The sequence below is a fragment of the Mercenaria mercenaria genome, chromosome 14 (genome assembly GCF_021730395.1).
Source record: "Mercenaria mercenaria strain notata chromosome 14, MADL_Memer_1, whole genome shotgun sequence".
In the NCBI taxonomy this organism is placed as follows: Eukaryota; Metazoa; Mollusca; class Bivalvia; order Venerida; family Veneridae; genus Mercenaria; species Mercenaria mercenaria.
In genome coordinates, this window is record NC_069374.1 from 57,596,247 (window position 1) to 57,618,344 (window position 22,098).

Consider the following 22,098-nt stretch of genomic DNA (forward strand, 5'->3'; position numbering starts at 1 on the left):
TTAACATGTACATGTACAAATGTAACATATATACATCAGTAAAAATGTATGTGCAGATATTGTAAAAGAAGTCACATTTGTTTTGACCTCTAATAGGAACATCAACCTAACGGCTGGGGTCCAATATCTTACATAGCACAGTGCTATGGTTTTTCAATTTTCAAGATATTTTGCACAAATACACACATTACCGAGTTTGAAATTACCTCATTTATTAAAACGCTATAGTATAAAACTATTAATATTTCATCTGTCAAGTGGTTGGGTTTATGGTGTCCAACTGTCAAACTAAAATACTAGCATATGGCGGCGTTTGTCAGTCGACGTTTTATTTCATCTAGTCTTCAAGATAAAAATTGCAGCGTGAAAGAACTGTAAATTATTATCAAAACGATTTCACACAAAGAAAGTATAAAATAGCTCAAGATAGCTACACAATGCGTAATACTATCCTGATATAGACCACGGAAAATAAACGTTTGAACGTAAGAATTGTTTTATTGCATCAATGAACTGCATTCATAGGCAACGTACGGAAACGTTTTGCGCACATGGCAATGCTTCCTTTGCTAAATCGTTATAATTCTCTACTTAAAAGAGACATTTACTGTAACGAGATAAACATGAAATGGGCTAGGTCATCGGGAAGGGTCATGGATTGTACATATCAAATGTCTGTCACATTTTCATTACAAATACGGCAAATTTTTCATTATCTTGTCTCGCAGAGCGGCAGCCATCAGCAGACAGGATGATACAATATAGGCTTTTTAACTTTCGAAAGTTGTTCTGAAATTGTTTTTAGTAAAACCTCTTTTGAGTGAACAAAGCTAGGAAGACTGGGATATGTTTGTTGTAAAGAGTTTAATTTACTGAACATTTCAGCTATAAGCAGAGGAAATACATGTTTTGATAGTGAGAATTTGCTAACCAGAGGTTTTCTTATTAGAAGTTACAAGTATTGATATCCGACAGGATTAAAAAAAATATATGGAAACGTTTTATTATCATTTTACTTTATTAATTAATTGTGGACTCTTTAATAAATGAACACGCGTAAACGAAGATATTTTCGTATTTGAGAATTATATGATTTTATTATTTCTTGCTCTTAAATCGCAGGCGCGCTGGACAATGCCCAGCTATGCAGACAGTATTATTACTCGCTTTTATTCTAAATGTATATATTTATAGGCTTTTAAAAAACATACGGTTTGTTCTAAAAGTGCCTTGATCTGAGACGCATCCGTCTTGCACGCCCCGTGTGAGAAAGGCTGAAGCGAATCAATCTGCTGATATAACCACGCTATTTTATCTGATTGCAAGATCTGTGGAATTTTGTATAATGCCAAAATTATGACCAGCGTACATAGAAATCCAAGACAAACCCCATTCGGTACAAGCAGATTGACTTTACAACTTTTCAGTGTATTATATATTTTTTCCATCGTAGACTAAATTCTAGTTGATTACTGATTGCCATTGACGCTATTTTCAGCTTTGCTGGTATGCTGTTTCATACTTTCAAATTCAAAATACGCAGGTTTGTATTGAATTCTAACATATTGGTCTTTTGTTGTTGTTTCTTTTTCAGTGTAGTACCTCTGTTTACATTGTAGCCCAAATCTGTGACTCATATTGGAATGATTATGATAAACTTGCTTTTCTATTTAAAGGCCTTTTTAACATCAACACTTCAAAGCATACCGAAATAGTAAAGTTTTTGTATTCGCCAAAATAGAACACTGATTCTGTCATTTTATCAATACTTAGACGAATGATGGAACAAAATTCATAGTACTGAATACCGACAACAGACCAGAACGTAATAACTGTGGCGTTGTGTACATGTCATAAACTTTAAATATGTACAGGGATATATTTGACATGTTCTTTTTAGTCTGATGTCAGTGGTACCGAAGTCTTTACCAAAGCACCAAAGCACTAGAGGGAAATAAAGCATAAAAGAGTATTTAAAAGGATCCTGGTGCATAAAACTATGCTAAATACGTATTTACCATTATAGGGAGTATTCAAGCTGAACGCATCTGATCTTTGGGCATCTATTCAAACATATTTTTATGTTTCATTTTCCATTTAATTTAATAGTTTAGATAAATGGAACCCAATTAAAAGACCATGTTCCAATCAATATGAAAATGTGGTAAAAGAATTACCTTCCCAAATTTATCAGTAGTGTTTCGATCGAATGAACTGGATTAAATTACAGAAATATGAGTTAAAATCAAAATGCATCGTATACTCGCAGAAAACTACCTAGCGCTATATACATTCTGTCCAATAAAACATGAGGGGAAATCATTACCTTATAGTTTTCTGTTTGCAGCTTCACTTGAGTGTTACAGTTGTTCCAATATTGAGGATGTAAACAACTGTTCCCGCACTGTTCAGTGCAGCGCCGGTCACGTGAGTACACTTAAATGTAAATATTTTAGTGGTTTGGTAACATATTTTGTAAAATAACATAAAAGCTATTTATGAATTACAACAGGGAAAACAGGAAAAGACTACAAATCAAATATGGATTCAAATTATATTTCATCTTATTACTTTTGTTTTGCTTTCTTGCATAACTACAGTTTTATTGGACAATTGCGTCTTTATTGTGCTAAATCCAGATATAAGCCATTTATTATATTTTATGTCTTGTAGTAAGGGTGGTAGTAGAGTTATTTTGACTTTAAGAACTCTTTAGTGGTGTTTGTTATTGTTTTAGTCATGTTACAAAGACACAAGGACTAATGGACAGTCTCGGATTTATACACTAGGATGCATAGACAAGCATGTAAATACCAATTTCCTATTAACCACATCTCGCTTAAATCAAAATTAGAAATGATTACATTTCTATCGGACAAAAATCAATATGGATCGGAAACATGTACACAGATAAACAGACGTGTCTGTTGCAACAAAATTATATTTTGGTAAAAGTACATTTCTGATGGTACGAATCGCGTACGTTCATAAAAGATTTGAAAAAACGGTGGTGCTCATGATTACATTATCCTGAAACTTGAATATGTTTTGTGAAAAAAATATTTAAGTTTCTTCTTACACTTTTATAAAAAAGTTATTACAGCAATGCAGTACGCATGGGAGTGGTGCCTCCGAACTAATGGGTCGAGATTTACAGGAACGTGAAACAGACAACTGTCATGAATGTTGCAGCACGGACAATTGCAATAAACCTCTCTGCAATCACCCCAAACGTAAGGAATCCTTTCTGCAATGTTTTCAATTTAAAGAGTATAATCTAAGACGAACACTTAATATTTCATACATTACAGCATCATTTCTGAATACAAGGGTTCAAAAATTGTAGTAATATTCCATTGATGAGTATGAGCTTTTATAAAACTAATAAAAAACCTCGAAAAGCTACGTTTAAAAATAAGCAAACATAAATATATCAAAATCGAATTCTTAAAAGTTATAGGGCAATTTATGATATCGACGTACCAGACATACAAGGTACGACCCTATATGACCTACACATTTCCTATAATTTCATCGAAAGGACCTTATCTGAACACAAAATCATAATATTTTTTGACCCTGTTTATTGGGCCAAAAATGACATTTTATTACTAAAAGATCGTTTCTGTTACTTACGTCCAATTGCACGGTGTGTTTTAGGAATATCTACTGAAATAAAATGCCGTATCTGCCACATATGACCTTTTGGGATTGCATAATTATTATTTGGTTTTGGATACAACAATTATTTAGTTAATAGTTCGTAACTAGCAGATGCGACTTTTCATTGTTGACGATTGTACAAATGCATATTAACAATTTCGCAAGTATCATCAGATCGGTAAATACATGACAACCATGGCTGTTGGTAATTAAAAGCGTTCGTTTATAAGGTCTTTCAAAAATGTGCAAAGCAAAATATACAGTTTTTCAATTTTCTCGAAAGTTCTGTTTTTTACTTACGACCGTTCATTTCTGGGACGTCGGTATAATTGATATTTTGCCTGATAAGTGTTTCACTTTTTTTCAGCTACTACATGCATAGATGACGTTAAAGTCGACTGCGCTTTCATGAACACGGTGGCAAATATATGTGAAGACATCCAGCATGCAAAATCAATTTGTCCTCGATTTTGCGACCTCTGCACTCTGGGTAAAAATTCACCTAGTGTTTTAGACAGTTGATTGTGTACATTCAACTTATCATATAGAGCACTTATGAAAAGAACAAAACTAAAATGTTTTTCACAGATAAAACAGAAGTGTAGTTATCTGGCAAAGCAAGCATGTAGTAGCCATTTTTGTATTAACGCATACGTTTGAAAGTTTAAAATTCTCTCAACATTTAATATATACTTTATATCACATTTTAAATTTCCTACTATCAATTTACCTATCTATTACGTCCAGTCAAATGTATATATACGCCATTTTCATTCTAGTTGACGGAATGTGGTCTGAATGGACAGCATGGTCCACGTGTGACGTAACGTGCGAAAATGGAACACAGACACGGACTCGAACATGTACAAATCCTCCGCCAGCTAACGGGGGGTTAAATTGTTCTGGCAGCGCAACAGATATGAAAGCATGTCACAAACAACTTTGTCCCGGTATGTATGTCTCACACTGTGGCTGGCTATTTTTTACATTTGAAAACAATGCATTATGCTAACTATAAAACGCGGCATTAACAAAACACTATAATATTTTCACCTCTCCTCATAAATTGAGCTTTTTTTCTCTCTTTATTGATTAATATTCTCATGTAATAATATCAATGCCACCAATCACCAAGTATTATGTCATATGTACGATGTAAGTTATAACACATTCACCATCACTTTACACAATGTTAATCGAATATTCATACATTTATTGTAAACGTTCCATACTATTTTAGAATTTGGGTCTTTCCGGTTACGGTGACAAATTTATGAAGAAAATGTACTGTTGTCTATATCTGTGTGTACGGAAGTATATATTGAGAAATACCTATAAAATATAAATGGTAAATTTGTCCTTTTGTGTATTTCAAGTGCATGGCGGGTGGACAAAGTGGTCTGACTGGGAGACATGCTCTGTCAGCTGTGATACTGGAATACAGAAACGTCATCGTAACTGTACAAATCCTTATCCTTCAAGGTTTGGGGATCATTGCTTCGGGGACCCGGTGGATGACAGGCTATGTATGCCAGGACCATGTGCAAGTAAACACTCTTCTTATTTATAGTCTAAAATGTGTTGTGTATTCCATAACCTGTGATGCAGAAAATTACCAGTCATCAAGCATTTCATTATGACAAAAGAAGTGGGCACAGATTCGCATTGGCACGGTAACAGCACTAAGTAAAATTAGTTCTCACTCACGCTATTAAATGTATTCGTTACAATTGTTAAAGTTGTCATAAATGTGTAGGCACATGTTTTCATCAAGTTGAACGTTGTTCTGCTTTACCTTCTAACAGTGGTTTATCTAACCAATACAAAACTCCATATTGCTTTTTACAGTATTCACTTATTTAAAAGAATTAGTTCACATTTCTCGATGCAAAGTTAACAATCGTTTTTATTACATACATATCTTCACATATTGATGTTATATAAATATTATTAGTTTGTTCAATAGCTTGAATAAAATAGATAATACTGACCTAGATAAAAAGAAAGTAATAAAGTAAATTTACGCTTTGACGTCACGGATCCGATTTTTTAGACGTCAATATGGAAAACTAGTGACGATTCCGATTCCATTGCAAATGTATGCAATGATCATTCGTGGACTTGGTATATAATCTTATAGTATTGTCTCAGTACTGTAAAATAAGCCGAAGTATTGTACTAAGGTGATTAAGAAAGTTTGAAATGGGAAAGGTTGCATGATTAAATCTATTGTAAGTGTTGCTGTAAGACTGTGAAAAATCCAATTCCGTCACTTTTAGTTTTTTCATATTCGCATATTTTGCACGTAAAATGAAGAAAGAAATATATATTTCTGAATTCAGTTATGGAACATATTTCTAGAGACACTTCATATTTTTGGACAGTATATTCTGCGAATGTTTGCTGTAATGCTGCTCTTCTCACATCACTGGACATTTCTCAATCTGACTTAAGTACTTGATCTTCTAAACGAAGATCTGAGAATGACCCATTCACATACGTCTTCTGTATATCTTGGATTTCCAGTATTGCCATTTTTATTTTAACCAATCGTACGACTTGTTCGAATGTCAGAAAGCAAGAAAAATGTGCAGTCATTCCAGGGCTCGAACCCGGGACCCCTCGCTTACAAAGCAAGTGGCCTATCGACTGAGCTAACCGGCTATCTGACACATTACGACATAAGAATTGTTAATATAAAAAGTCAATGCTACAGGTAGATTTGCAAAATGTTGTAAGTTAAGCTCCGATTGGCTAGCGAAAGGGTCGTCAGAACGAGGCTATGAATAGGTCGTTCTCAGATCCTGTGCGTAGCGTAATAGGAGATGTACTTTAATCAGATTGGGACATTTCTCTACATGGCATTCGATTCCCTATCTCTTGCCACAGAAAGAAAATCTTTAAAATGTATAAATTCAAATCAGTTTCAACAAAGATAGAAGTTGTTTCGAAAACGATGACGCTTTTAATTTTAGTCAAGTATACCAGTAAACTAGGACTGTAAGAAAGTCTTTCTTATATGAGCTACACAACGAGAAAACCAACAAAGTGTGTTTGCGACCAGCATGGATCCAGACAAGCCTGCGCATCCGCGCAGTCTGGTCAGGGTTCATGCTGTTAGGTAATGGTTTTTCTAATTGCAATAGGCTTTGAAAGCGAACAGCATGTATCCTGACAAGACTGCGCGGAAACGCAGCTTGGTCTCGACCCATGCTGGTCGCAAACGCACTAAGTTGGTTTTCTCATGGTGCGGCTCATATTTAAATATATCATCCAGACGGTGGATGGTCTCAATGGGGTACATGGAACAGCTGTAGTGTGTCATGTGGCGGAGGAGTACGTTCCCAGACAAGGACGTGCAAGTATCCCAGTCCTTCCTTAAATGGCAAATATTGTGATGGCAAAAACATGCAAATTGCATCTTGCAACAACAATTCTTGCAGTAAGCCATTCAAACTTTAAAAATGATAATTACATATACCAGTCTAGAATGCATTACCGTGGAATAAAACTAAAACTTGAAAGACGAAAAGTAACAAGAAGATATAATTCGAACAACTGAAATCAAAACTGTCATATTAATGAAAATAAATACCGTGATCTATCAATTAAACCACGTTCAAATTGATCATGTTCCTGAAATGAAAATTCCTGAAATACTGGTTGGTTTTTACATTGTTAAAAGTAATCTTAGATCTACTTAAATTTATTTTATAATAACAAAATAAAATATGTGTCATTACATGATCTTGACCATACAGTAGGTATAACAATGTGTTTTCTAACAAATTATAATATGTATATTTTTAGTTCCAGATATTGTCTTTAATGCATACAATGTGACAGACACAGGTCCTGATATTGGTCAGACCATGATATTCAGCAATATTGTCGTTAATGAAGGAGGAGCTTACGATGTTTCTACAGGAGAATTCACAGCACCAGTGGATGGAACTTATTCTTTCAGTGCACAGTTATGTATTTTGAATGGAAAACATTTGTTTTTTGACATTAAGGTTGGAGGTAGAACATATGCCTCTAAATTTGGATACAATGCCGACTCATATATATGCCCTTTGCTTCAAACTGCTGCTAGAGTAACAAAACATGAAAAGGTAATTGTACAATGGACGACTACATCATACAGTGGCTATAATTATATCGTTCAGGGTCCTTACTTGAGGAATTTCTTTTCAGGCATGTTAATACACTTGTAAATATGTATGCATGGTGAAACTAAATTCTAACCCTAATGTGGTCTCAGACAATATATGAAAATTATAAATTTCAACTTCATTGAATACCGGTACATCCATACATTAAACAAAACATATACGTATAAAGTTCAAGTCGTTGTTAAGGACAACCTTCGAGAAAAGACCGGGACAATATATGTAAAATCTGCTTGTATGACAATATTTTCTTTCCCTTTTAATCATAAACAGTATAAATTCATCTATTTTGAGAGACCACCTGGGTCATGTCAACAAAAACAATTTCTTTTGAATTGTAACATGTAAGACTTTACACAAAGGTTTAACTGTATATGATTTTGTATTAAAACATATTGGGGAAACTAGATGCTAGATGTATGTGAATTTTAATTCACGCATAAGAGAAACCATTATTTTACTGTTTAAGGAGCTTGAACTAGCTAATGTGCTTATAATTACGCAACTGTTTGATCCACTTTTCATATGTACAATTGACTATACAATATGTCAAGTAGTTGAACAAAACATGGACTTGTACGAAATCTGAACCAATTTCATTGTCCAAAAAAGGGCCATAATTCAGCCCAAATATTGGACAGAGTTATGTACTCTTGCCTACAGGAAGAGACTGTTTTAACAAACAGGTGTTTTATGTTTGAATTTAATATCTTTAATAGTATACAAGATATTACCATTTCATAAAAACTTTTACCGACGCCGACGCTGGGGTATATAGTATAGCTCTCCATTTTTTTTCAAATAGTCGAGCTAAAAACGTAATAGGGATACTAGATTTATTTGAATTTAATGCACGCATTGGTGAAACCGTTACTTTACTGTTTAAGGAGCTCGAACCAGCTATTTTGTTTATATTTACGTAACTGTTTGTTTCGGAATTAGTATATGCAATGCATAATAGCAATAAAACTAAAACACGTTAATGTTTACCGCATATGCTTTATTACAGTTTAAAAGTGCTTGATAAACAAATTTGCTGCATTTTCTCATTAGGTCTATAGAACGAAAAAATATATTTATTAAACATGCGTTTAGAAATCTCAAAAAAAAATTCTATCGCTTTCTTACAGAAAACTTAAACGGACACACCTCTAGATTCATTTCATTTGTTTCGAAATTAAAAAGTGCGTCTATTAGTAAGTATAAGTTAGTGTAATTTCGGTCAAGGAACTGAAATTTTCCAAGTGTATCCCATATATATGTATAAAGCGTCTTTGAATATGTGTTTGTCATGAAAATGGCGCTATACAAATCTGGTATAATTTATTTCAAATGAAAACAAACAAGTCAAGTTATTCAGCGGCTTTTTAAGGCAAACTCTTATTTACATAAACACACGACCCGTTTGTAAACATTGTCGATTATTTAGAAATCTCTCTAAAGCGTTAAACGGTCAGTCGATAGTTCTGTGATCTAAAATACAGTAAAACCTGCAATAAGAGACCATCTAAGGAAAGGGCAGTAAGTGGTCTCTTTATGCAACTGGTCGCTTTGATTCTTTAACATTACAAAATGGGACAGAAAACTGGGCTGTTAATGCAAGTGGTGTTTTAACAGACGTGGTCTCTCGAGCTAGATTGTATATTTAAACCTAAGGCTCAAACAAGTTTAACAACCATATTCTCCGTACAGGACGGGACAATTCTTCCGATTCCTTAGTAAAAATTACTTCCCTTAACACAGCGGTACCTTTTGAAACATAAACGCGAGAACTTCTTATTACTGATTAACTGAACGATAAATGTGAGTGTGAGCACTAAAGTTCTTAAAGAGAACTTCTTCTATTCGATCTTAAGTATGATTTTGGTTCAAAAGTTGATAATGATAAAAAGTTGTTTGTCGTACGGGGAAAGTTTGTCATGGAACTCGTTCCGAAAAGGCCAGATCGTGAACCGCGAGCTAGTTAAATGAATGGTTACTGACATCTATCCGCCTGGCGTCTGGCATAGTGGAAGGAGTTGGGAGGTATTTGGTACGCACAATAAAGGTGTCTCATATGCCAAATTGGCTGGTCCTTTCAATAGGGGTGACACTATAATAAACAAGACCTTTACCATATATGTGTTATTTAAATAGATGCATTTATGTTCTGTAGAAATAAATGATGCTATATTTTGGTGATATATGCGCACTAATTTTAATAATGTAAGGGTTGACTAATCCGCTATCGTGCAACATCAGTGGCTTTCCGGTTACGGATTAATTTGTTAATTTTTTAGTTCACACTCTTGGCGGTAAAAATATGAGAAATCCGAGCATACATTTGCCACGCCCTTAAACTAGTTTTCTAGCTGAGATCGTCCGAACAACATCGATAGAAAAATTGCTGTATTTTGTCTACCTCTTTGTATGAAAATTAAGCTGTTACGTTGGTTGGATGGCATTCTGGATACTAGATGGATAGAGAATGGTTGTTGTGACACGAACATGCAGATAAGTATTATGTAATTTTGTTGTTGTAATGCATAAAAAATTTATCTTGGAACAAAGAGAAACATTGGTTGTTCAGCGTTGCATAACTATTCATTCACAAACCTCTGCACATATGTATGATTATTTACAACTTGACAATTATCATGGTACAATGAATAATTTACTGTAACTAGAGATAACAACTAAAAATGCTGGCAATGATGAGAACGATGATTACAATTACCGATATCAAAGGTTGAAAATTAAGGGGACTGCACTAGAGACACTCTTACATTTTGTCGTTTTATCCCCCCTTTGACATATTAATTGGGGAGTTCAGTCAGTCTAATTTATTATAATCTGTAGCGCATTGTTTATGTCTGTTTAAGTATTCACAATGCAAGGGGGAGGGGTGTAATTTAAAAAAATCGAAACTGAGTTGCAATAACTTTGCCATTTCTTGGACAAAATTGATGTGGTTCTTCACAAAAGAACTTTCGGTGAGGTATGATATAATCTCAGATAAAATCATAGACATTGTCTTAAAACAAATTGTATTTTTTTTGTTCTTTTATTACTATATTTAAGGTTTAGGTAGTCATCGTTGTGTTATCTATGTGGCTTCAATTTCACAGATTGATGTATACTAATGACTTGCTTCGTAAGTGATGATGGAGATATGTTGATTATATGAAAATCTTATTACCATGGTGGTAATTGTGGTATAATGTGATGATGTGACGAGGAGGATGATGATGATTACATAATAATATGGTGTTACGTTGTTTGTGCTTATATAATCATGATACATGTAATATCATGTTGATGGTATGATGACGATGATGATGATAAAGATGATGATGATAAAGAGATGACATGATAACAACATGGCATCGATTGCACGGTTTGACAATATGATCATAACGATGATGATAATAATCATAGTTATGATTATGATGATGTTATTAAAGAATAACTGCGACTAACAAAATGTTCATCGCTTTGTAGTTGCGAATATGTTTTAAAAAAAGTAAAACGGTAGCAATTTTAAGGAGGTCCACAGTATAGTTTAATTTTTCGATATTTAAGTCCTTTATTAAAGGAAGTTGCAAAACTGGATCTCATAGCTTGGTCATGGCAATCAGCAGGGCTCGCAGCACGATCGCCATTGGATTGACCATGTCTTATATTGGTGTTGGTGTTGGCGTGCCGTGCCACCATTCGTTAGAGAAAGCCTTTTACTTTTCGTTGGTCGACCATTCAACATATATCCTCGAACTGGCTGTGACTTAGTTTAGCAGTGCTGCGGCCACCCACCGGCCATTCAGCATCGTCGGGGGAGTTGAGCTTATTACTATGTACGAGAAAGGCCGTACGTTTGTTTGCTTATGTGGGCCACCTTTGCTACATATCTATAACACATGGGTTCGTTGTTGCCATTCAACCATAGCCCCCCTGCTATGTGAATCCGATTCCAGCTTCTAATTACCTGTAAGGTAAGTGCAGCATTTTACTTGGATTGTGTCTAATGCATTAACAACAAAGCGTTGCTGTACCTTCCTTTGAAACTATTCTTTTTTGGCCGTATTTGTTAATAACAACGAACATAATATTATTTTTCGCGGTGTATAAAATGTATATCGGTTTTATTTCTACAATTCGAATATATTATAATCGCAGTCATTCTTCGGTATGGCAAAATGTAACTTTTAGCTTCATTTAGATACCTAAGTATATATTTTTGCGCATGTCTGCTGACCAATCTTCTGTCTGTATAATTTATTTTTCCAATGCTTACAAGAGAAATTGTTGAGAATTTTCGCCTTCGTTAACTTCAAATAAAGTGTTTAATCCCTGCAACTTGCCGGATTTTTCATTCTGAGCTTATCTGGATAGCTTAGAATTTCGCGTTGCTATCCTATCGCTATGTATATTTGCTAGTGATATTCTGCAATTATTGTCTTCACATTAGTAATGAGTCTTGCATCATGCCATCATTCATGTATTTGATAATTCTGTTTCATAATCCTATTATTATTTTTTTCCAGTCTTATCTAATTATCCAACCAGACGGGTATGATTACGATTATGATATAGTAGGATGGAGATTATAGTCGTGATGATGATGATGATGATGATGATTTTGTGTAATTTTGAAATGATAATGATATGATTTCATGTTGGTACATTATGGTATTATGATGACAATTGTGACGTTGATGATGTGATGAAAATGTTAGTGATAATATTCAGTTGACGATATAACGACGACGTCGATGATAATGATTATGATGATGATCCTGATGCTGATGCTGATGCTGATGATGATATTATGATGATCATGATCATGATGATTAAGATCAGTTACTTATTTGAATACAATAATTCATTATTAATTTAATATTGCTAATTCGTTTTAATGCCTTGTAATCATTAAGTAATTTCAGTTTGTAACTGATATTTAGATATTCTACAAGGCGGCACACCAGGTAAAATGAATTTAAGGTAAAAGGTAAATGACAGGTAAAAGGTAAGATTACATTTTGCTTGATTTCGAAGCGGTTTGGAACTGCTTTGATGGACAAATTTTTGAAGAACTTTATTTCAAAAGAAATTGTAATATATTTATTAACTTTAAATGCATTTCAAGTAGGCCGCCGTTGTGTAGAGATGATTATTATTATAGTACTGTAATAGTTATAATAATAGTAATGATAAAATCGATTGTTCTACTGAAGCACTCGCTCCTGTTTTGTTTCTTGTAAAGGTAAGGTTGTTTCAAAGGATATTTTCTGTAACTTCAGTACGCAGTTATGAAGGTGCAGACATTCGGATTTGAGCTTTAAGAAATAAAAGAAAACATAAATATAAAGGTGTTAAAGATGGTACTTCATTATAAATGGTAAAAAAGGCGTCTTGTTTAAGTCTTTATTCAATCAAGGTTAGTTATTACTTTTATATACTTTTCAGTTCATACAATTTTAAAGCATGTAATTTTGAAAAAAGAGCTTGAAAATGATTGGATGAATTTTATGTCACAAAATATTTAGTGGCCCTCAACACACATGCGATCGCATGTGCATTTCGGTATGGCATATAGCAATTAATAAATTAAAGCAAACCTTGAATAATTTGCCTTGCTTTCTCATCAGCTATTTATGGCCAGTTTCTGCATTGTCAGCTAATAACATAGGCTTCTGCATTTTCGCGTTGCCTGTAAGTTGCTTAGCAATTTAGCTAGTGAATAAATTCTGTTTATATTCATTTTCTGTAATTTAAACGTGCTCTATACCACAATATTGTTGCGCGCTAGTGGGGGCACAGGGTGGAGGGTGTCGTTGCCTCGCTGTGTGGTGAATAGGTGGAACGGTATTAATTAATTATTACTAAAGATGAGACAACACCTTTCCACTCTTAACAATTTTAATTATTTTATTAACAATTTTAACAAGAGCATATATCTGTATAAGTGGCACATACACTACCTTAAACCTATATCAACAGCATATACACTACCTTAAATTTATTAAAAATACCCCTGAGGTTCTTGAAAGCCTAAACAATAAAGTTACCTCATAAAATACCCGACATTATGCAAACCTTTGACTTGTACACATATATAATCCTAGTATTAAATTAAAGCATCACTTTGATAAAGTTCAAAGCACTAGAAAAATGATGATAATTTACTTGTAACCTGTCTTTGAAAAAAATAGTTATAAGGAATTATGCAAATAACACAGAATTTACTTAGTAGCCTTAGATGAAAAATGTAAACCTTGTGTCTAAACGTCACAGAGTTCAGGTTTGACCTAAATATAAACCTAGAGGTAAAAGAACAAACCTAACTCAAAAATTTGCGTGACCCAACCCAAACAAATTTTCAACTGAAGTCCCTGAGCACAGCGACGACCGAGTATTTATACCCAAGACCTGTGCAACAGACGCCGTGTGCAGCAAACAATGCACTAGCGCAGCACTGCAGCGGCATTTGCACCAAAAAGCTTGCAAATGCACGCAATGTGCAACACCAAAGCATCGCTGCTGCACTGCAACCAAAACAACGCAGCAAAAATGCAGCTCGACTGCAAAGCACACAAAAACTCATAAAAATACAAGCACTGTGACGGTTATACACAGGAATTAATATTGCAAAACATTAATATAGAATAAACACCTTGTGATTACGCTTTCTGCAGTTCAGTAGGTGAGCCAATAATATGTAAAACACAACTTTCTTAGCGATTCTTACACAACGCACAGAGAATGCAGACAGTGTTACCGGTAGCAACGAACCGGAAGTAGTTAATCCAAAATGGCCGCTCCCAGCAAAACAATAACTGTAGACTACATATTATCGGAAAAAATTGAGTATTACACAAGGAATAACTTGAAATTACCTGGCAGGAATACAAACAATGATTAACATAATCGATTCTGACAGGATTCAGCATAAATAGTTTATTACACAAGTACACATGGAGCGGATATGCAAGAAATCATAACAACATGTACATTGTTTACATCAGAAATCGAGTGATCGTGTGATACCGGGAAATGCTAGAGACTCCTGGCGTAACGCATGAATTAGGCAGGTTGAACTGAATTTTAAAAACAGTACAACTGTCGAAATTTGTGTGGTTTTCCAGTGAAAGCTGCAAAAAAAAAAAATACAACAACAATAATAATAATAGAAGAATCAAGACGGGAATGGAAAACCGAAAGTGAAAGTAGAACAGGTAAACAATACCATAATGCCAGGGCATTACAATATCAATAAAAAAGTCGCGGTCATTTCCCATCAAGCTCTTTGTGTTTGTTGTTTTGTGAATAGTTTCAGAATATTTGTTCTGATGTCTTGCAAAGGGTGTCATAGATATTGCGAATTTCCTACATTTCTGTACGTTCTACCTTGGTCCTAACCAGTCTTAGGTTCTTCATAGTATCGGGATTTAGGCAGCCACCTGCCTTGGCAGTCGCAAAGGTTCATTCCTAAGTGAGCTGCTTGATACAGGTTTGGCTGTATATTTTTGTAATAGAGAGGTTGCGTGTTTGTACTTACGTGGGTAAACATGCGTGTAGGTTCAAAAAGTACCTCATGTGACAAAATCAGAAAGTAAAAATAGTTCGCATACAAGTGTAAATGATCAAGTCATGTATCGTGTAAAGATTATCTGATAGTCTTTGGCAAACGCTGGATATTATGTATACATGTAAAAGGTTAATTCATATTTTGCGTGCCCATGCACATGATGTCGTTATACATACTGTCCGCTATTCATAATAGGTTCTACCATCACTAGTGATGGGCAAATCGGTTAGATTTGCCAACCGATTAATCGGCATAATCGGACAAGCCAACTGATTCGATTAATCGGATATAATCGGATAATCGGTTACTCTAGTTGCATATCTGTAAGTTCACCTCACATTGTATGTTTTATGTCACCACTTAAGAAATGAGCCACACAGACATCAAATATCCTATTTCTATTGTATCCCTTCATAAACATAAGTTAGTTAACAGCATAAAAGTAAACTTCAAATCAGGTACTGGTCACAATTTCACCAGAGACTCTTATCCAGTGATATATTGTGTTATTAATTTAAAATCATATGGAGCAAAAACGTATTAACGATTTATTAATTCTTAATAACGACTGGAATGATTTCAATCCCACAAAATCAAAAATTGAAAATACCTTTGCTAATATGCTTGCGTAATTCTTACAGCATGCTATGCATACTGCCATACTATTGTCAAGAGTTTAGGTTGATAGTTTTTCCGGCTTTATTTTGTAAAAGCCATATATCTTCCTAAATCTGGGTGATCACAGATAAACTCAATTTCTTTCGAGATTTTGGAGGAAGCCATTTTTACGTAGAGTAGTTTCCCCTGGCGTAATTGCCCCAAAGAACAGTAAAGACCAGAAAGAAAAAGGTCAGAAACAACTAAATTATCCGTTTAGGGTTCCAAGTAATTAATCGGTCAGGGAAAAGTGAATCCGGCGATCGCGCTCATGAATGCAACGCCGACGATTATTCGATTGTCGCCGATTGTCGGCCCATCATTGACCATCACCAATGAAATAGACCACTGATAATCGTGAAATACAAGTATTTCATGTACGTGTATTAATTTTACTATTCTTTTGTTGTAGATAAAAAATTTAATTCTAACCAATGTAGCTTGCTTGGATCAAGTGCCAGATTTGGTATGTTTCTAGTGAGCCGCATCTTCTTGTCTCTACACATATTCATGGTTTATTTTTAAATTCCACTGCATTCGTTTAAAATGCAAAGTCAAATCAGATTTTAGAGTCTTATTTATACATGTACACAGAAATCCATGATTTATTTTAATCAATTGTTGAAAGTCTCGCTTTAAATTTTGTTTCGTTAAACTGTTTTAGATAACACTCCTTTTCGTAAAAAACTATAAATACATTTCTTAATTAAGTTTATACCACAATTTTTTACTTAATTTTGTAGTACGGGCCAAATTTTCTTTGTTTGTTTAAATGTGTCACATAATTTGAGTATGTCGATAACATTAAAGGTCTCCCTTAATCAAAACTAAGATTCATTAACGAAACATTGGTATCAGAATGGCAAGCAGTTGCAGAAAAAATGTGAATACTAATATTAATCTGAACGCTTTAGTGAAAGAAATAAGATCTCAATAGTCTAATTTATGTTAAAGTTGCTTACAATCGGTGTATTTGAATTAAGGTAGTTCTGCAGGTTTGCTAAACTGGAAGTAATAAACAACGGTTGACGAGCGGACCGCTAAGAGAGCATTACTGTTACACAGTATGATGTCAATTGTGACGTTAAATTGCCTCATGGCGTCCTGTTCATCACTGCTCGGATAAATAAAGCTAATCATATTTTTATCAAAATATTTCAATGAACCCACGGATCTAAAATCAGAGTAAAGTATATAACTCAAAACCAAACACACGGTCTTAGATAAATTATTGACTATGTAATAGAAAATACATTGTATATTTACGACTATGACAAGTTTCATTAAAATCTATACTTTAGGTCTACGCGACAATGTCATCAAAATTGTGATTTTTCTATAGACTCCAACTCTCAAAGTATGAAAACTTACTTCAGATAAAGTCCAAAACTGCCAATCTCGCTGTCAGTGTGGAAAAATATTGCACTCGCCACATGTTTGAAATTATGTTACAGATTTAGACGCAATTAAGTTCAAACACGACGAGTCAAGTGACCAATATAGATTTTTATGAAAAGTTTCCTAATGCATGCGTTATCTCATAAGACATGACTACATGTTGTCGTATAAGGAGACTTTCATATGATTTCTGTTCGTGCACAAATTATCTTACACTAATTACAATGTTAGCTTTTTGTAAAAGCTAGTTAGTGGCTCGATTCTTACGCTAATGTTCAAAATAACTTTAACTAAAAAAAACTAACTTACTTTCATTTAGAAAGATTCTCTTTTGATCTATATATCACAGTAGCTGGTTCTCAGATTGTCGATGCATTTGCCATCGCTCACACAGAAAGCAAGGTAAAAACGTACATGGGGTTCGAAAACTTCGGTCTTTTTCGTTGTTTTCAACTAAAATCATTTCATTAATGAAACCCGCCGAGACGCATGGGAATAATATCAGCAGCATGACGAAAATATCGGATATTACAAATTTCATGTCTATGAATCATAACATCAAAACAAAGGTGACACTATATGCAAAATTTACTTTTCTGTTCTTTCTGTTTTTAAGATAGTTCTGTATATTCAAGTATTTTTTCTACAACATAAAATTCGAGTAAATCCTTATTTTTTTTAAAATATAGGATATACTCAGAAAACTTTAAGACGGCAAATAAAAAAGTTTTGGTGGTGTGCTTGATTATTTTGCTAAGCTGAACAATTTGGACCTAAAGTAAATGTATAGCGTTGTGATTGTGTATTTTTGTTATTTACTATCAGCTTTTACTATTCAATTTTATATGAATAATTTAGTACACATTTTCCTATAGTTATTATGATTTATTCATGCGAATATGACGCTTAAAGATAGAATTTGCAGCGTGAAAGAACTGTACATTTTTATCAAGAACGATTTTGCGCAACAAAGTAAAAAGTAGTATCTCAAAAGCACAAGAGAGCTACATTATGCGTAAGATCCTGGTATGCAACGTACTAGAACATTTTCTACATCAAATGGCAATGCTTTAAAACGTTATTAATCTCTATCTGAAAGAGACATTTAATGTTTCGAAATAAACACGAAATAAGCTAGGTCAGCAATCCCTGGGAAGGGTCATGGAATTTACATTTCCACTTATCAAATTTGTGTCATATTTACAGTATAAATACGGCAGATTAACATTTTTTCATTATCTTGTCTCGCAGAGCGGCAGCCATCAGCAGACAAGATGATACAATATAGGCTTTCTAAATTTCGTAAGTTGTTCTGAAATTGTTTTATGTGTAGAGTAAACCCGCTCTTGAGTGAACCTAGCTAGGAAGACTGAAAAATGTTTGTTGTAATGAGGCTGTTTTTTCTTCAGAGTTTAATTTCATAAGCAATTCATCTATAGGGAGAGGAAATAAATGTTTAGATAGGGAGGATTTGCTCACCAGGGACCGTATTCATAAAGCATCTTAAGTATAAGTATAAGAAATTGATTATTTGCTTAAGTATTACTTAGGTAAGAAATTTATTTTACTTAAGTATATTTGTTATTCATAAAACAACTTAATAAGTAGTTCTTGTCTTTTATCGTGGACGAAAACATTAAAAAAGAAAACATTAATTTCAGACAGATAAAACATGCACAATTACTGTGAAATCATTGATATTCGTAGGGGACTAATTTTCGTGGATTTCGTGGTTGAGTCAATCCACGAAATTTAATCCCGACGAACAAGTAAAATTCCCATTCATTTTATGTTCAAAAGTTGAAATCCACGAATTCATATCCCCACGAAATTGCCGTTTTGACCAAAACCACGAAATTTCATGTCCACGAAATTAAATGATTTCACAGTATGTTTAAAATGCTTTCATCTGAAAAACAACACTTTAATCGTACTCACGACGCCATTTTGTTTTCTGACTTAAGTCATTTCTTACTTATTTTAAGTTTAAGCTGTTTTATGAATAGGACTTAAGTTTTTTACTTAGACTTAAGCTGAAATCACTTTTCTGTGATTGAAATTTATACGATTTTTTCTTGCTCTTAAATGACGGTTGTGCTGGAGAATGTCTAACTATACCGACAGTGTTAGTATGCACTATTGTTATCTATCTTTATAAAGCTTTTTTAAACAAAAATGGTCGTTTATAATAGTACCTTGACCTAAGATGCATTTGGCTTGCGCGCCTCGTGTGAGAAAGGCTTCAGCGAATCATGTTGCCGGTGTAATGAAGTATTTCGACCCCCATAGAATAATGACCCCAGGTCATTATTCTATAGAAAAAGTGACACCCCAGTCATAGTATTATGACCTCCAGATCATAGTATTATGACTCCCCCACGTGAAGTAAACTGAACCTCACGAAGAATATTGACTCCCATAAAAAAACGACCCCCGGTCATTTGGTCAAATTTAGTGATAACTCATGTATCTAAGGCCTAATTGCTGCATTTTATGCCCCCACTCGGGGGAGGGGGGCATATAGATTTGCCCTTGTCCGTCCGTCCGTCCTTCCGTTTGACCATTAGCTCCAGATACCATCACTTGACACAGAAATCAGAGCATTCCGCAATGGGAAAAGGGATTCTATTTCTAGACGCTGTATCTTGGTGTATACATTTTTTCCAGGAAAATAACAATTCACAATTCGTTCACAAAACACACCAGTGTCAATAATCCCTGCAAACTTCGGTATGAAGTAATTCTTCAGAAGAAAACTGCACACGAAACTGCTAGCATAGAATTTAGTATTTAATAGAAGTTGCAATACTTAGCAGTGGCAGTAAAGTACGGTAGCGGCAACAATAGAAAGTAGTAGTAGTAGTAGTAGTAGTAGTAGTGGCAGTTGCAGTAGTAGCAGCAGCAGCAGCAGCAGAGGAATAAGTGACAGCAACAACAGCAGCAGGAGAAGAAGAGGTAGATGTACAAGACGTATTAGTGGAAGCAGGTATAGTAGTATCAGTAGTAGCAGTTGTAGTAGTAGTAGTAGTCGAAGTAGTAGTAGGAGTAGTAGTAGTAGTAGAAGCAGAAGAAGTACATGTAGTAATAGCAATAGAAGTAGCGGCACCAGTAGTAGTAGTAGTACAATCAAAATGTTAACTATTGGCAATGGAGGGTATTAGAGTTGTAGATCCAGTAAAATTGTCCGTTAGGTTTGTTGGGGATCACTTTTTAATAGATATTATCGTCGAAAGACTTTTTAGGAGCCGGTGTTTTACACGGAAAGAGTACCATTTTTAAATAGAATAATGTCCGGGAATCGATATTGTATGAGAGTTCGAATGTAGTAATTTCGGCAGTGAGTATTTTACATGGAAGGAGTCACTTTTTCTATAGAATAATAACCGGGGTCGTTATTCTATGAGATTCGAAGGGAGTCATCTTTAGGGAGTCAGTATTTTACTTGGAGGGGTCAGTTTTTCTATAGAATAATGACCGGGGGTCGTTATTCTATAGAGTTTTCAAAGGGAGTCAGTTTTTTATAAGGGGAGTCAATATTTTACAGGAAAGGAGTCACATTTTCTATAGAATAATGACCGGGGGTCGTTATTCTATGGGGGTCGAAATACTTCATTACACCGGTTTTCTGCTTTCCAAACTTTTATATCTGATTGCAAGATCCGTGAAATTTTGCATTATGCCAAACTTTTGACCTTTGTATACAAAAAAAAGCATGACAAAAACCATTCGTTACTGAGTCATTCAAAGTTTTAAAAAAATCAGTGTATTATGTAGGGATAACGCATGTTTTTTCGTGTTATAACATCTGCAGAATCCCGAGGGATTGGTCGGCACCCGAGCCCGTTAGGGCGAGGGTACCAACCATTCCGAGGGATTCTGCAGATGTTATAACACGAAACGAACATGCGCTAACTCTATTCTAGCATAAAACGCGTTAAAAACAGGAAAATGAATATATTGTCCCTCAACGTTATTGAATTTCCACGAAATGCGCGGTAAAGTCTACGTTGTTTTGTCACGTTGACGTAATCTCATTTTGAGTTATCCGTTTTGGGGCCGTAAATGCGTTTACGCTCTGCCATGGAACGTGCATATAAAAAGGTGTTATAAGAGCACGTGAGCGCGAGAATCTCTCTGTTAACACACGTTTTCTCTACTGTTAAAACACCCCCGAAAAGTGACAAAAACAGCAGTTTTATGCTAGAATATATCTTTTCCATCGTAGACTAAATTCTAATTGCTTACTGATTGTCTTTTTTGATTGTTTCAGCTTTGCTGATATGCTGTTTCATACTTACAAATACAAGATACGCAGGTTTGTATAGCATTTTAGCACATTGTTCTTTTATTTTTCCAGTGTAGTTCCGCAGTTTATATTAAAGTCCCAGTCTGTGACTCTAGTCACCTGCCTTTGCGTTTCGTAATGTTTAAAGTAATACCTTTGGTGTTCCGTTAGGGCTTGCGTGCGCTCTGTATATAAACGCAAAGCGCGATGCGACTATGGAGAATCGAGAACACTTTATTGCTTCATCAGCTTACATTTGAGCTTCGCTTTGATAACTGGAGTACGTGCTAGCCCTAACAGAAAACCGTCAATATCAAACTGAAATGAAAACTTTTTAAAAGTGATTATCATGACTATAT

At 34.6% G+C, this 22,098-nt stretch overlaps 1 protein-coding gene and 1 long non-coding RNA gene across 3 annotated transcripts; both read left to right on the plus strand.

Annotated features, from left to right (window-relative positions):
* Positions 1–997: 997 nt before the first annotated feature.
* Positions 998–8,190, plus strand: LOC123527911 (coadhesin-like). 2 transcript variants are annotated; one of them, XM_053522772.1, is made up of 9 exons: positions 998–1,543; positions 2,348–2,427; positions 2,738–2,806; positions 3,095–3,233; positions 4,031–4,153; positions 4,443–4,613; positions 5,040–5,210; positions 6,941–7,105; positions 7,474–8,190. In XM_053522772.1, exons 4-9 carry the CDS (start codon positions 3,140–3,142, stop codon positions 7,878–7,880), a joined length of 1,131 nt encoding a protein of 376 aa, XP_053378747.1. In that variant the 5' UTR covers positions 998–1,543; positions 2,348–2,427; positions 2,738–2,806; positions 3,095–3,139; the 3' UTR covers positions 7,881–8,190. The 2 variants fall into 2 exon arrangements, with proteins under 2 accessions (XP_053378747.1, XP_045163580.2); XM_045307645.2 differs by having other exon boundaries at positions 3,104–3,233.
* A 6,998-nt stretch (positions 8,191–15,188) lies between these two features.
* LOC128548289 (uncharacterized) lies at positions 15,189–22,040 on the plus strand. The gene is made up of 3 exons (XR_008366920.1): positions 15,189–15,321; positions 18,706–18,756; positions 21,725–22,040. It is a non-coding gene; the product is annotated as an uncharacterized LOC128548289 (long non-coding RNA).
* Positions 22,041–22,098: the final 58 nt, after the last annotated feature.